Source organism: Nyctereutes procyonoides, unplaced genomic scaffold (assembly GCF_905146905.1).
Source record: "Nyctereutes procyonoides isolate TBG_1078 unplaced genomic scaffold, NYPRO_anot_genome, whole genome shotgun sequence".
NCBI classification, from domain to species: Eukaryota; Metazoa; Chordata; class Mammalia; order Carnivora; family Canidae; genus Nyctereutes; species Nyctereutes procyonoides.
Window position 1 is genome coordinate 24,673,636 of NW_026575037.1, and position 16,003 is coordinate 24,689,638.

Genomic DNA, 16,003 nt, shown 5'->3' on the forward strand with positions numbered 1-16,003 from the left:
GTGGTTTTCATTTGGTTTGATTTTAATCAGTTTTTCTAGCATCATAACGGTGACACTTTCTATCCTTTGCTATGTTCCAGAAGTTGAAACACAATTATATTTATCTGTTCTCTTTTTTATTTAAGTAAGCTCTACACCCAACATGGGCCTTGAATTCATGATCCTGAGATCAAGAGTCGCATGCTTTACAGACCGAGCCAGCAAGGCACTCTTGTTTTCTGCAATTTAAAAGAGCTTCCCCATAAAACTGATTGGAACCAGCACTTTTTAGCTCTTTTTTTTTGTTTTCTTGAGACTAGTTGACAAACTTTTCAATTTATTGCATGGTTATTCATCCATTAAATCAACTTTCATAACTTATCTTTTTCTAGAAAGTCTTTTCTAGAAAATTATCAAATTTATTAGCATAAAGTTTCACATGTAAAATAATTTTTAAATGCTTTTGATATCTTTGTATAAATGCCATCGCCCATTCCTAAAATCATGTTTATCTTTTTTTTTTTTAAGATTTTATTTATTTATTCATGAGAGATACAGAGAGAGAGAGACAGGCAGAGGGAGAAGCAGGCTCCGATGCAGGGAGCCTGACGTGGGACTCGAACCGGGGTCGCCAGGATCACGCCCTGCGCTGAAGGCAGGCGCTAAACCGCTGAGCCACCCGGGCTGCCCCACATGTTTATCTTTTTAAAGAGCCAGAGCTTCAGTTTGATTTCTAATTTATCAATTATTGCTTTTATTTTTCATCATTCCTTCATTTGCTTTCCTTTGTTTTATTTTCTAGATTAACTAGTTTTTTTTTTTTAAATTCTTATTTATTTATGATAGTCACAGAGAGAGAGGCAGAGACACAGGCAGACGGAGAAGCAGGCTCCATGCACCGGGAGCCCGATGTGGGATTCGATCCCGGGTCTCCAGGATCGCGCCCTGGGCCAAAGGCAGGCACCAAACCGCTGCGCCACCCAGGGATCCCTAGATTAACTAGTTTATTTTCATTTGTCCATTAAACAAATCAAACATTATAAACTTTCTTCTTTCTTTAAGCTAAAAAGTAAAATTATGAAAACACAATTACAAATGTATGTGAACAGATTCATCACTAAATTTCTCTATTACAGATGTAACTATTAAAATAAATCAATAAAACCCCGTCTACAGGCAAAAGTAAAATAAACATACATAATTGTTAATACTGGTTGGTTTGAGTAATGCAAATTGCCTTTTCCTTTAGTAGCCAAATTTTCTCTACTAAGAACATGTTACTTGTATATTTTTTATTTCAAAACATTTACAGAGATTTTAATAATATTCCAAACCTCATAAAGTTCTTTCATTGCTGCAAGCTTGGATTCAAATTTTTCCAAACTCCAGAAAGTTGAGATCCCTAGTTGTAGGTTACGAACCCGAACATAAGTGTCAGAACTACTTCCTTTATCTGATACATCATGTCTGAAAGAAAAACCAAAGAAAAATGCTTATCTTAAAACACACATATCCATTTATAAGAGTTCTCTGAATTAGAATAACTTCTATAAAAAAAAATCAATCCACTGATTAAATCTTTCCATTGGTAAGCATTTTTATTACAGTAAAAAATCATGTCTAGCATATACCATCTAAAAATAACTTCTTATGCAAAGATTTTAAAAATAAAATCCTAATTAGGTATATCTCTTTGCAAATGTGTAATACTAGTAAGTTTGCAACTCAAAAGAAGATTAGTAAATTCCTAAAATGTCTAAGATTATTCTCTTTATAAAATATGTTTTTATATGCATACTTAGTATATTTAGCACGGTACATTCATGCTTTAAGTCTTTTACTACAGAGTAAGCTCTGAAAGGAGAATCCGAATTTGTCACTGGAATTCTGATGCCGTTCTCTCCCAGAAAGGCAATATAGATGTCATGTCTTTACAGAAACTAAACTTAGAAATCAATCATATAAAGACCAGTTAGTTTAAAGCAAAGAGTTACTTTATAATTAGTTACATAAAACTAGTTATATTTAATTAGTTATCTTAATTATAATAAGTTGCTCACCTGCCAAAAACATAACATTTTTTAAATTTATTGCTGATGGCATTGGCTTCCTGAATCATCATTGAAAGTTTCATGGAGCTCCAATTTGTCTGAACTAGTAGGAAGCACACAGAGAAGATTCAAAATACATATATGAGCCCTGACTTATATCTCTAAGCAGAACCACTCCTGGAAAAAAAAATTGATTTTAAATAAATGGTTTTAGCTATTTATTGCAGAAACTAAGGGCAATACTTGAGTAACTTTTCCTCAAAACTGAAATAAAGTACTCTTCATAGAAAATGAGGTTTTTCACCTGTGAAGACACGGAAAAAAACTGAAGGTGATATAGAAAGTTGATAAAGGATTTTGTAAGAGAGGAAATGTCAAAGACAGTGTTTTGTCTTCTAATAGCTTTAAAGATTGTTTTCTAATTTATTTTTTTCTCAATTTCTGATTTGTTTAAAGTATCGGGTAAAGCATACTATAACTTTACTTATATAAAACCACAATCCTTTTTTATCTTGCCTGAAAATTAAAACAAGCCAACAAACAAACATATATTTTAGGACATCAAAAAAGAGAAACAATTTAGGCCACAATTCCATTTTCCTAATTTAAAATTAAGATTTTATCATAAATGTTTTCTATCTCACTCAAACTTATAACCAATATTCCATTAGAACTTTTTTTTTAAAGATTTTATTTGACAAAGAGAGAGAGAGAGCACAAGCAGGAAGAGTGGCAGGCAAAGAGAGAGGTAGAAACAGACTCCCCACTGAGCAGGGAGCCCAAATCAGGACTTGATTCTAGGACCCTGGGATCATGACCTGAGCCGAAGGCAGATGCTTAAGTGACTGAGCCACCCAGGTGCCCCTAGAACATTTTTTTGAAAGGGTAAAATTCATTATACACATGGTAAAAAAAAAAAAAAAAAAAAAAAAAAAAAAATCCAGTATTCATTGGTAGGCCCTGTTTTTAAGCTCTAAGAACAAAAAGATGTATTAGTAAGTGTATTTATTTACCTCTCACAACAGATATAACAAGCCTTAATAGTCTCAGATTTAATTAAAAATAGAAGTTAGAGAAAGTATACAACTACCAAGTATTCTTCCTAAAAAAAAAAAATTGAATCTGAATCTGACAGGCCTGAAGAAATAATGAGCACTTTATAGCAATATAGGGACAGAGGAACCCATTAAGCAACACCATGGAGATCCAATATCAAGAACCAGAATGTGGGAAACTACAGGATAAATAACCTGGTTTCTTCAATAAGCAAATTACAAGAAGAAAGAGATAAGAAAAACAAATTTACAGATTTAGAGATTTTAAAAAAGGGTACCTGGGTGGCTCTGTCCATTAAGCATCCTACTCTGGGTTTTGGCTCAGGTGGTGATCTCCTGAGTCATGGGATCTGCCGCTTTGGGCTCTGTGTTCAGCAGGGAGTCTGCTCTGGGATTCTCTCCCTCTGCCCCTCCTCCCACTCACACGTGATCTTGTGCTTGCTTTCTCTTTTTAAAATAAATAAATAAATGTTTTTTAAAAATGGGGGCTCCTGGGTGGCTCAGTAGGTAGAGCACGTGATTCTTAATCTTGGGGTTGTGAGTTAAAGACTCACTTTGAGCATGAAGCCTACTTAATAAAAATGAAAAATAAACAGAAAAAAAAAGAGACTTAGGAGCACCTGGGTGCCTCAGTTAAGCTTCTGACTCTTGATTTTGGCTCAGGTTGTGATCTCAGAGTCCTGAAATCAAGCCACACATCAGTCTCTGTGCTCTGCTTGGAGTCAGCTTGAGATTCTCTCTCTTCCTCTACCCCTCCCCTCACCCCACACTCCTTCTCACACAGGCACTCTTCCTCTCTCTCTAAAAAAAATAAATAGATAAATATTTTTTAAAAATAATAAGACTTATAAGGCATATCTACCAAACACAATGTGTGGATCATGTTTGTACCTGATTCAAACAAATAAGACATAAAAAAATTTATGACATAATCCAGGAAATTTGAATGTAGACTAGAAATCTAATGAGTGTAAGAAATTAGCATTTTTAGTTTTGATAACAATATCATGGTTATGCTTACAGAGTGACAGAGAAAGAAAAGAGAGTCCTTATCTAATGCAGAGATAACATAGTGAAGTATTTACAGATCAATGATATGATGTCTTGGAGTTGCATCACAACAGTCTAGGGAGACAGGAGGACTGAGTATGGCTAAAACAAGATTGAACATGTGTTAGAGATTGAAGTTGGATGATTAAGTATATAAGAGTCTATTGTAGTAATCTCTCTACTTTTATAGTTAGTTTGAAATTTTCCATGAGAAAAAGACATTAAAAATATGCCATGTTCTATACAGCAATACAGAAGTGCACACAAAAAATAACATCCAAATGAAAAAGATGAAGTACCCAATGATTAAATTCAATCTAGATGTAAGACCTAAAAAATTAGAATAAGAGATTGCATTTTTTGGGGATCCCTGGGTGACGCAGCGGTTTGGCGCCTGCCTTTGGCTCAGGGCGCGATCCTGGAGACCCGGGATCAAATCCCACGTCGGGCTCCCGGGGCATGGAGCCTGCTTCTCCCTCTGCCTGTGTCTCTGCCTCTCTCTCTCTCTCTCTGTGACTATCATAAATAAATAAAAATTTAAAAAAAAAAGAGATTGCATTTTTGAAAACATACTACACATTAAAGTAACACTTGAAATTTTGTTTACTATTTGCTTACATAACTATTCTAAAAACTGAGTATTTTAAACAATCATGCATACAAATTTATTTAGATCCAAAAAAAGTCAGAAACATCCAGAATAAATAATTTTTAATATACAAAGGCAACTAAGTCTAGTATTTTAATAATTATATGAAATACCATATACAACTTTAGAAAATGCCTGCTATAATCATCATATACTCACTTAAAAAAGTTTTCTCTCTATTATTTTGATTTTGCAGTAATATTTGTACTTCTTTAGCAATTTTTTGCTTCTCAGTTTCTAAAGCTTCCAGAATTCTTGCATGGCGGATACTGTGGTCTTCTAAAGCCTAATTAATATTCATTCACATAGACCCGTACATGAAAATATACAAATAGAGAAATTATAATTGATAACGGTAACACAGTAATTAAAACTCATTTACAATACACATTTTATTAAGCATACATGTTTTATTAAGCATAAAAGGCCTTTAAAAAAGTGATCTATAAAAGAAATTTATAAAATTTGCCCCGTAACAAAATTATTAGGAATTTTTGATAACATAAATTAATCTTGTTCTTCCCATTGATAGAAAGTAAAAAAATCCTTAGAGGAAAAAAAAAATAAGAGAAAAAACTGCTCAAAAGAGCCCACATTCAAGAACATTTGTTGACTAAATAAAGCTAAATTTAAAAGATACCACAAAAACCTTATTTGCCACAAATAGACCTTATAATAGTCCATTAATAATTACTGTTTCAAGATTTAGACACCTCTGTTTTTTCTTCTAAAATTCTCTCAGGTGGTTCACCAGCTACTTTGTGTCCTAAAATTGACTAGTTACATATTATCACCATAATATAGTACCAGAACTTTGGGGTTACTAAACATATTTTCTTCTACCCACCCTGTCACCACAAAACTTGGAAAAAAGAAAACTAAAATTGCTATCTGAGGATAAAACTTTGAGGTTAAGATATGAGGGATCAAAGCAGAGATGAAAACAGTGCTGCTCAAATTTTAGTATTTGTCAAAAATCCCATGCAAGACTTGTTAGAATAGTTCGGGACCCCACCCCCAGAGTTTCTGATTTAGGAGTTCTGAGGCCTAAAACTACATTTCTAACAGTAATGCTGATGGTGCTGGTCTAAAGACCATACTTTAACAACTGCTAATATAAGGAGAAAGAATAGCAAAAAAGTTGATAAAAACGTAATTGAAGATATTAAAATACTGACAGTCTGTTTTTATACTTTAGTCTTTGTACCTTAATTAATGTGAGTTAGCCCCTGAAAGATGTCTCTACCCTCACTGACATGACAAAAGTTTCAGTGCCTGAGCTCATAGGACTGGGGTAATGAACGTCCTACTGTGAGTTCTCTGAGGAGTCACTCAGGCAAGAAGCCTGCTGACCACACTTGCCATAGATGGATAATGCTTCATTCTGACATTAGGATATGACCCAGCATAAGAGCTGTGCCTTTCTTCCTTCTACACATTGTGCCCTAGCACTAATTCATTCATTTATATTATCTGGCCTGACTGATCACAGGATAGTTGTGGAGGAATAAAAGGGGAAACTGTAATGGAACCAGCTGGAAATAAAAAACTCTATCCCTTTCAAAATGTTTGTGTGATGATGTGTGAGCAGAGCTGTGACCATTACCAGGTTGTAAGCTTTTAGGCAAGAAGAGCCCTTCTCATAAAATAAAAATAAATAAAATAAAATAAAATGATCCAAAACAAAAACAAAAAAAAAAAAAGAGGAGGAAAAGCCCTTCGCATCAAGAGACCCAGATTCAGTCAGTTCCCTCTTGGGTACCATGAGTTCTTAAAAAAAAAAAAAAAATCCAGCTGTTGCTCAGAATAGAGCCAACTATTTACAAGATGAAATTATTTACCTGTTTTGCAGCCAAAGTCTCCATTTCTAACCGCTTTTTGTTGACATAGATTTCCTGTTCAAGTCGCTGTTTTGTCTTTTCTAATTCCTCAATTTTGTCATTAGCCTTTTGATTATTTATTTCCTGCATTTTCTTCCTTTGAGATTCTTCTATCTTTAAAAAATAATAATAATAAATAATGGGCAAAACACATAACATTTTTTTCAAAAATAATATAAAAAAATATACAAGAGTCCATTTCTTTAATCAATGTATAAGAAATTGATTCATCAATAGAAAAATTGCCCTGTAGTTTCTTTACCTCACTCAGCTTAACTAGTCTAACTTAAAATAAGCATCACTAGTCAAACCTTCTAGAGCACTCTCCTCTAAAATGGGTTGTGGGAATGCACCATGACCAGCAAACTGGAGAGAACCATGGGCTCAAGTAGGTGGAGGACAGAAGCTTCTCTATTTTTTCTTCTTATTCCAGAAGCCATTTTTCTACCGCTAACCTGCTTTCCAAAGTAAAAGTAAAGCAAGCCAAGACTCACTTGGTTTTGACTCTCTAATCTTTGATATTGCCCTGGTTCCCTTTTACGGATATAATCAATTTTACAGCCAATACATCACTTGGGGTGCATGAGCAGAGAAAGAAAATACCAATTCTGCCTTTTACCAGTTCTGCTTCCAAGGCTTTTATTTTGCTTTCATATGCAGCTTTTTGAGAAGAAAGCTCTTGCTGAGCCATTTCTTTTGCAATTTGGATTCCTTGCATCATTTCTTCCTTTGCTTTCAAATGTGCCTCTTTTATTTCTGCTTCAAGTCTACAAAGTAGCAAAATATTCACAGGGTACATTGTCAAGAATTCTTTATATACCACAATAGTTCTTAATTATATTAAAATGTTTTCATCAAATAAAAATTTAAAACTCAAAATTTAATTTCTGACATTCTGTCAACAGTGTTCTTAAATTTTAATTGCTTTTGTTTAAACAGGACAATATAAAAGGATGAAAATGTGCTTATTTGTTTAGTTACTATAGCAGATGCCTGATATTTAAGTAGATACATTTTTCTAATCTTAAAGAAAATAAGTTATATAAAAATATGATGTCACAGTGAACACGGTAGTAAACATTATAGTCAACATTACAGAAAATACAAAGTAAGGATTTTTTTTGAAGGGCAAGAGCACATGTGTGTGCACATGGGTGTACACATTGCAGGGGAGGGGCTGAAGGAGAGCGCAAGAGAGAATGTCAAGCAGCATCCAACTGAGCATAGAGCCCAACACAAGGCTCAGTCTTAGCTGAAATCAAGAGCTGGATGTTTAGCTGACTGAGCCACCTAGGTGCCTCAAAATAAGGGTATTTTATGCTTAACAATGGTTAGAGAAAAAAAAAAAAACCAATGGTTAGAGCAAAAATTGAACTTTATGTATCAATAACTTTTAACTCATGTTTAGGTCACAGATTAAGAAAAACATTGAAATAACTAAAAATGATATGAATGCTGATAAAACAGATTGTGTATTTTCAGCCACCTATAATAATAATATAATATATAATAATATAATCATCTATAATAATTTGACATTTGGTAAGTTAAAATATTAAATTAGCTTTGTCATCTTTCAATATGTAAGGGAAAAAAGCATCAAGGAGTATAAAAAACTAAAAGCTTCTTTCTTATCAATAAAATCAATGCTTTAGCAACTATACTGTATGGAAATTTCTATTTCCAATTTTACTGAAAAAGAATATCAAAAGAAAGAAGGCTAGTCATGACCAGGGTCTCGGGGTGGGGGGCAGTGAGCTGAGGGGGTGAGGGGGGAAAATGGAGAGTCCCAGTTTAATGGGGACAGAGTTTCAGTTTGGGATGATGAAAAAAGTTTTGGAGATGGATAGTTTGAGGATTGTACATACTGTCAATACACTTAATGCCACTGAAATGTATATTTTAACATGGTTAAAATAGTTAATTTTATGTTCTGTATACAATTTTTTTTAAAAAAGAGCAAAAGCAAGCTTAGACTTTTTAGAAGAAAAGTGGGATCAGCCTAGTCCATACTAGTCATTCTGATTCCTCCACCCTTCTCCTCTTTAGCCATCAAGCATAGTTGATTCTTTCTCCTTAATACTCTCTCCATACTGTCTCCCACCCAACCACACTGTACTTCTCTTCAACAATCCGTGAACTGTATTTGCAAGCTCTATTTGCTCTGCCTCTAATCCATTCTCCAGACTTGGATCACAGTGAGCTCTAAAAATGTGATTTTGATCATGTCTATCTCTTCTCTACTTAAAACTCTTTAATGACTACAAATCCTTTAAGATAAAGTCCTAACTCTTTAGTATTTTATTTATGTATACTTTACCAATTAGTTTACAAGGATACTGCTTAAATTGGAAATCCTACAATATTGCACGAGCTAAAAACAGGGCAAAGAAAACAAAAAGGTTACACTCCACCTGTTCAAACTCTGGCTAACTTCTAATGGTCTCTTGGGACTCCATTCCAGGGAATGTCTTCTCGTCCCCTAGAAACTTTGCTGGTTCCTGGTTGGGACTAGGAGTCACCCCCCACACCACAAACCACACACAGAGCAGGACTCTGTCATGGCACTCTGTCACAACTATCTATCAGCCCCATGAGATGATAAATTCCTCCAGTATAGTCGCTAAATTTCAGTTATTCTTTGTATTTTCTAGTATAGTGACAGATACATATAATATTTGCTCAATAAATGTCTGCTAAATGAATGAAAGTACCAAGAGAAAAGATGATGTCACTAGAAATTAGCACCCAGAGAAGTAATGACTGGAGACTAGCACAATATGATTAACTCTCTCCTGTAGACCTCTCTCATATTCTACTTGATATCACTAGGAATACTTACTGCGATCTCTGTGCCATAAGCAACTCATTTTTTGCAAATTCAAAGTCTTTTGGACCCTCGTTTGTAAGAGTATCTCCACCAGATGGTCTTTTTCCTTTCTGGACTTCTACAGGATGATTAAATCTAAAATAATGATCTCCACCAAGAATCACCCGATCACCCTAAAGCACACAAAAAATTTACTTGCTTGAGGTGAGTCTGAATCAAAAACTTAACATGGGACAAATAATTAAGTTCAGCAATTCCATACAGTCTAAAATTAGTAATAATAAACATAAAAATCATAGCAACTAGCATTTGTTACTTTCTATAGGCCAATCACTGTGTTAAATACCTTTCATATATGTGATCTCATTTATGTCTCACAACAACCCAGTGAGATACTAGTATTATCTCAATATTAGGAATGAGAGAGCTGAAGAGCACAGAACTTAATAATCATAATTAGCATTCACTGAGCTTACAATTTGCAGACATTGTTTTTAAGAACTATAGACTAAGTATGTCATTTAATCCTCCCCTGCCCTTGAAAGATAGGATATATATGAAGTGACCAACTATCTTGGTTTGCCTGCAACAGACTGGTTTATGCCTGTTCCCCTGATGCAATTTTTTTTTAAAGTTTTATTTATTTAAGTAATCTCTACACTCAATGTGAGGCTGGAACTCAGGATCCCAAGATCAAGAGTGACATGCTCTTCCAACTGAGCCAGCCAGGAGCCCTTCTCCCAATGTATTATTAAAAATGCTCTCAAAAGTGTCCTAACTTGGGTGATACATAATCACCCTAATTAAATAACTTTTTAAAAGGTCACATAGCAAATAATCAGGGCTTATTTCCAAAGCTCTGCTCTTTACTGGACACATAATGGTGCTGTCAGTGGTCAGCTCTTCAGGTACTAGTTTATAGTGATACAACTTTTTGCACAAGTGAAGGCAATTAATGAAATAGAAAAGAGAATTTTAGAACTGGAAAGTTCTTAATTTAGTTCACTACCTTACCTTACAGAAGAGAAAACTGGGACTCATGTAAATTAAACAACTTGTCCAGAGTCAAATAATTTGTTAAATTTTAGCACAGGCTAACTTACATGATGTAATACTGTGGATTCCAAAATATGTTTTCCATTTATATATGTCTTTGCTTCTCCAATTGGGATGATACTCACTATCCCATCAAAATTTTTTATAGTACTGTTAAGATAAGAAGTACATTGTTAAATTATAAGACAGACAAAAAAGAAAAAGACAATACAAGATAATCCTGCTTAGGTTATTCCTTTGGTGTTAAGATTCACATCAATTTGTGACAAAAATAACTTGAAATTCCTTTATTTTCCTCCAACTACTTTTTGTAGTTCTGGTGAAAAAAGCCTGGCCTCTGTAGCAATTCCATCCATCAGTGGTGGGAAGAATTTTCATTGTATGTATTTTAATTATAACTACTTAAAAAAATACCAACCCTCCCCCCCAAAACAAAATAAAATGACATAAACTCAAGGAAAAAGCATTGTGCTACAATAAAACAAAGAGCCTTGATCCATCATAAAGGCACCAAAACAGAGAAAAGATAAGCCACACACTGAAAAAAAGATACTTGCAACACATAAAACAAAGGTTTGGCAATCAGAATATATAAAGAACTCTTAAAAATTATTAAGAAAAAAAACAACAATCCAACTAAAACATGGACAAAAAACATAAACAGGCAAGTCACAGAAGAGCAAACTAAAATAACCAATAGGGGATCCCTGGGTGGCTCAGCGGTTTAGTGCCTGCCTTTGGCCCAGGGTCCTACATGGGGCTCCCCTGTACCTGCTGACTGTGGTCCTGACATGGTCCTCACCCGGACCTGGTGACTGGTATGTGAGGAGTCTGCTCCAGATTCCCCCTCTCCCTCCACCCCTCTGCACTGCACCCTCTCTCAAATAAATCTTCTGAAAATTAAAAAAAAATTTCCTGGAGTCCTGGGATCGAGTACCACATCAGGCTCCCGGCTTGGAACCTGCTTCTCCCTCTGCCTGTGTCTCTGCCTCTCTCTCTCTCTCTCTCTCTCTCTCTCTCTCTCTCTCTCTCTCTCTCATAAATAAATAATAAATAATAAATAAATAAATCTTCAAATAAATAAATAATAAAATAAAATAAGCAATAAATAAAGAGATTATTAGTCAAAGAAATGCAAAATGAATCCACAATGAGATACTATATCATGCCTACTTGATTGGCATAAATTAAAGTCTGACAGTACCAAGTGTTGACAAGGATGTGGAGTAATAGGGTACCTTAATGCCAACAGAAGTAAAAACTGATAATCATTTTGGAAAACAATTTGAAATTGCCTAGTGAAGCTGAATAAGAACACACCCTACCACTTAATAGCTTAAGTATTTTTATACATAATTTAAGAGTGTTTCCCAAACCTTAAAAATTCTTATTTTTATAGCATAATTAGAAAACCATGTTTATATAGCAGATTGGGGTAAATAGAAAGGCTGCTCACAGTGACACAGGACTAGTCTGGTAGGTCAGGCCTCCAAGGTTTCTACTGGCTACCCTTTAAGTGCTCATATCTCAGTTAATCATCTGGGAAACTCACTCTAGAAAAACTCTTCACATTTATACCAAGAGACATGTATAAGAATATACATAGTAATATTGTGGTAGCAAAAAATCATAAGCAATCCAAATGTCTACCAACAAGAGACAGATTGTAATAATATAAAAGGTAGATAAATGCACATAAGATACTTCACAGCAGTAAAAATAAAAGAACATCAGAATGAATGAATCTTGAAAACACAACGTGGAGCCAAAACAATCTGCATATACTATCCTCCCAACAATATGTATTCAATTCACATGAACAAAAGTCAAATGATACAAAAAAATTTAAATTTGTCAATGCAACCAAAAGTCCTGTCATATAAGATGGATAGAAGTTTAATTTCATGCCAATGACTACAATTCCAAAAAAAGAAATGATCCCTCAACCAACAGATCACATACACCAAAAGAGAAATAGCATTACATTGTAACTCATATTGAGAGCAATTAATCTATTTTCCTTATAAAACACTCAAAACATCTTTTTCCTGGCTAAAGATGCATTTGAAGAATTATAGCAAAGAATCAGTATAAATGAATGCCTCACGTGAAGGAAAAAATACGTATCAAGATACAGAAACCTACTAAAAAATGAACAGAAGCCTTTTTATTTTTAGAATAACATACCAATGATCATCAGCAATCAGCACTCCAGATAACTGAATATCATGGCTTGAGTTTGGTTTATACTTTCCAACTGTTGTCGTTCCTTCTTTTATCATATATAATAGCATCTCTGACAGCTGAGGATCTTCATTGAGATTGACAAGGTTTGGCAAATGATTGTCCATTTGAAATGTAATTCCTGCTTTCTAGTGGAAGTCAGAAAATAATACCTGGCAATAATATCTGGTTTCGTTAACCTTAACAAAAGCATCAAATGATTAAATTCACCTAAAATAAATCATCTATGTTAAACATTAAAATCACTGTATGTGAAGTCTCAATAAAGGTTTCTTAGAATCTCTCTTTCATGATTTCCCTATGACTATTATCATCATACTTCTTAGACTTTTAGAGTTATGTTAACCTTTCTTTGACCCTCACCATCCTGAGCCCTCTATGCATCAGTCACCCTCAAACTGTGCCTTTTCTTATCAAATGATTGGCTTTAGAATGGATCGATTCGGGAGGAGGGGCAAGATGGCGGAAGAGCAGGGTCCCCAAATCGCCTGTCCCCACCAAATTACCTAGATAACCTTCAAACCATCCTGAAAATCTACGACTTCGGCCTGAGATTTAAAGAGAGACCAGCTGGAATGCTACAGTGAGAGGAGTCCGCGCTTCTATCAAGGTAGGAAGACGGGGAAAAAGAAATAAAGGAACAAAAGGCCTCCGAGGGGGAGGGGCCCCGCGAGGAGCCGGGCTGAGGCCGGGGCGAGTGTCCCCAGGACAGGAGAGCCCCGTCCCGGAGGAGCAGGAGCTGCACCAACCTTCCCGGGCGGGCGGAAAGGGGCTCGCAGGGAGTTGGAGCAGGACCCAGGAGGGCGGGGATGCCCTCGGGCTCCCGGGGACACTAACAGACACCTGCGAGCGCAGGAGAGTGCTCCGAGCTCCCTAAGGGCTGCAGCGCGCACGGCGGGCGGGGACCGACCGGAGCAGCTCGGAGGGGCTCGGAGCGGCTCCAGGGAGGGGGCTGCGGGGCGGGAGCGCGAATCCAACAGCGCAGGCCCCGAAGCACAGGGCGCCGGGACACAGCCCAGGATCCGGCCTCCCCCGGGGCAGGCAGAGGCCGGGAGGGCCCGGGACAGCGAGGACGCTCCTGCCCCGAGCTGAGCAGATCAGCGGCCCCGCCCCGGAGCCTCCAGGCCCTGCGGACGGAGAACCGAGAGCCCCGAGCCCCGTAGTTCCTGCGGAGGCTGAATCCAGGCTTCCAGAGTTGCCATAGCAACTGCGGCTGTTCCTCCTGGGGCCCCACGGGGTAAACAACCCCCGCTGAGCCCTGCAGCAGGCAGGGGCAGAGCAGCTCCCCCAAGTGCTAACACCTGAGAATCAGCACAGCAGGCCCCTCCCCCAGAAGACCAGCTGGACGGACCAGTGATACTCCCCCGTGTTCCCATACAACTTGTTTTTGGCCACTCTGCACTGAGCAAAATGACTAGAAGGAAAACCTCACTTCAAAAGAAAGAATCAGAAACAGCCCTCTCTCCCACAGAGTTACAAAATCTGGATTACACTTCAATGTCAGAAAGCCAATTCAGAAGCACCATTATACAGCTACTGGTGGCTCTAGAAAAAAGCATTAAGGCCTCACGAGACTTCATGACTGCAGAATTTAGATCCAATCAGGCAGAAATTAAAAATCAATTGAATGAGATGCAATCCAAACTAGAAGTCCTAACGACGAGGGTTAACGAGGTGGAAGAACGAGTGAGTGACATAGAAGACAAGTTAATGGCAAAGAGGGAAACTGAGGAAAAAAGAGACAGACAATTAAAAGACCATGAAGACAGATTAAGGGAAATAAACGACAGCCTGAGGAAGAAAAACCTACGTTTAATTGGGGCTCCCGAGGGCGCCGAAAGGGCCAGAGGGCCAGAATATGTATTTGAACAAATCCTAGCTGAAAACTTTCCCAATCTGGGAAGGGAAACAGGCATTCAGATCCAGGAAATAGAGAGATCCCCCCCTAAAATCAATAAAAACCGTTCAACACCTCGACATCTAATAGTGAAGCTTGCAAATTCCAAAGATAAAGAGAAGATCCTTAAAGCAGCAAGAGACAAGAAGTCCCTGACTTTCATGGGGAGGAATATTAGGGTAACAGCAGACCTCTCCACAGAGACGTGGCAGGCCAGAAAGGGCTGGCAGGATATATTCAGGGTCCTAAATGAGAAGAACATGCAACCAAGAATACTCTATCCAGCAAGGCTCTCATTCAAAATGGAAGGAGAGATAAAGAGCTTCCAAGACAGGCAGGAACTGAAAGAATATGTGACCTCCAAACCAGCTCTGCAAGAAATTTTAAGGGGGACTCTTAAAACTCCCCTTTAAGAAGAAGTTCAGTGGAACAATCCACAAAAACAAGGACTAAATAGATATCATGATGACACTAAACTCATATCTGTCAATAGTAACTCTGAACGTGAATGGGCTTAATGACCCCATCAAGAGGCGCAGGGTTTCAGACTGGATAAAAAAGCAGGACCCATCTATTTGCTGTCTACAAGAGACTCATTTTAGACAGAAGGACACCTACAACCTGAAAATAAAAGGTTGGAGAACCATTTACCATTCAAATGGTTCTCAAAATATACCCTAAAACTATAGAACACTTCTGAAAGAAATTGAGGAAGACACAAAGAGATGGAAAAATATTCCATGCTCATGGATTGGCAGAATTAATATTGTGAAAATGTCAATGTTACCCAGGGCAATTTACACGTATAATGCAATCCCTATCAAAATACCATGGACTTTCTTCAGAGACTTAGAACAAATTATTTTAAGATTTGTGTGGAATCAGAAAAGACCCCAAACAGCCAGGGGAATTTTAAAAAAGAAAACCATATCTGGGGGCATCACAATGCCAGATTTCAGGTTGTACTACAAAGCTGTGTTCATAAAGACAGTGTGGTACTGGCACAAAAACAGACACATAGACCAATGGAACAGAATAGAGAACCCAGAAATGGACCCTGAACTTTATGGTCAACTAATATTCGACAAAGGAGGAAAGACGATCCACTGGAAGAAAGACAGTCTCTTCAATAAATGGTGCTGGGAAAATTGGTCATCCACATGCAGAAGAATGAAACTAGACCACTCTCTTGCACCATACACAAAGATAAACTCAAAATAGATGAAAGATCTAAATGTGAGACAAGATTCCATCAAAATCCCAGAGGAGAACTCAGGCAACACCCTTTTTGAACTTGGCCACAGTAACCGGA

The 16,003-nt window shown here is 36.9% G+C and overlaps 1 protein-coding gene across 1 annotated transcript in view; it reads right to left on the bottom strand.

The window, feature by feature from the left end:
* KIF14 (kinesin family member 14) overlaps nt 1–16,003 on the bottom strand; it is a 57,361-nt gene that overhangs the window by 21,419 nt on the left and 19,939 nt on the right. The window contains exons 14-21 of the mRNA XM_055319495.1: nt 12,738–12,922; nt 10,598–10,700; nt 9,507–9,667; nt 7,284–7,431; nt 6,626–6,778; nt 4,944–5,070; nt 2,040–2,133; nt 1,314–1,446 (exon numbers count right to left, since the gene is read on the bottom strand). Of these exons, the coding sequence (XP_055175470.1) occupies nt 1,314–1,446; nt 2,040–2,133; nt 4,944–5,070; nt 6,626–6,778; nt 7,284–7,431; nt 9,507–9,667; nt 10,598–10,700; nt 12,738–12,922 (1,104 nt within the window). The remainder of the gene's footprint in view (nt 1–1,313; nt 1,447–2,039; nt 2,134–4,943; nt 5,071–6,625; nt 6,779–7,283; nt 7,432–9,506; nt 9,668–10,597; nt 10,701–12,737; nt 12,923–16,003) is intronic.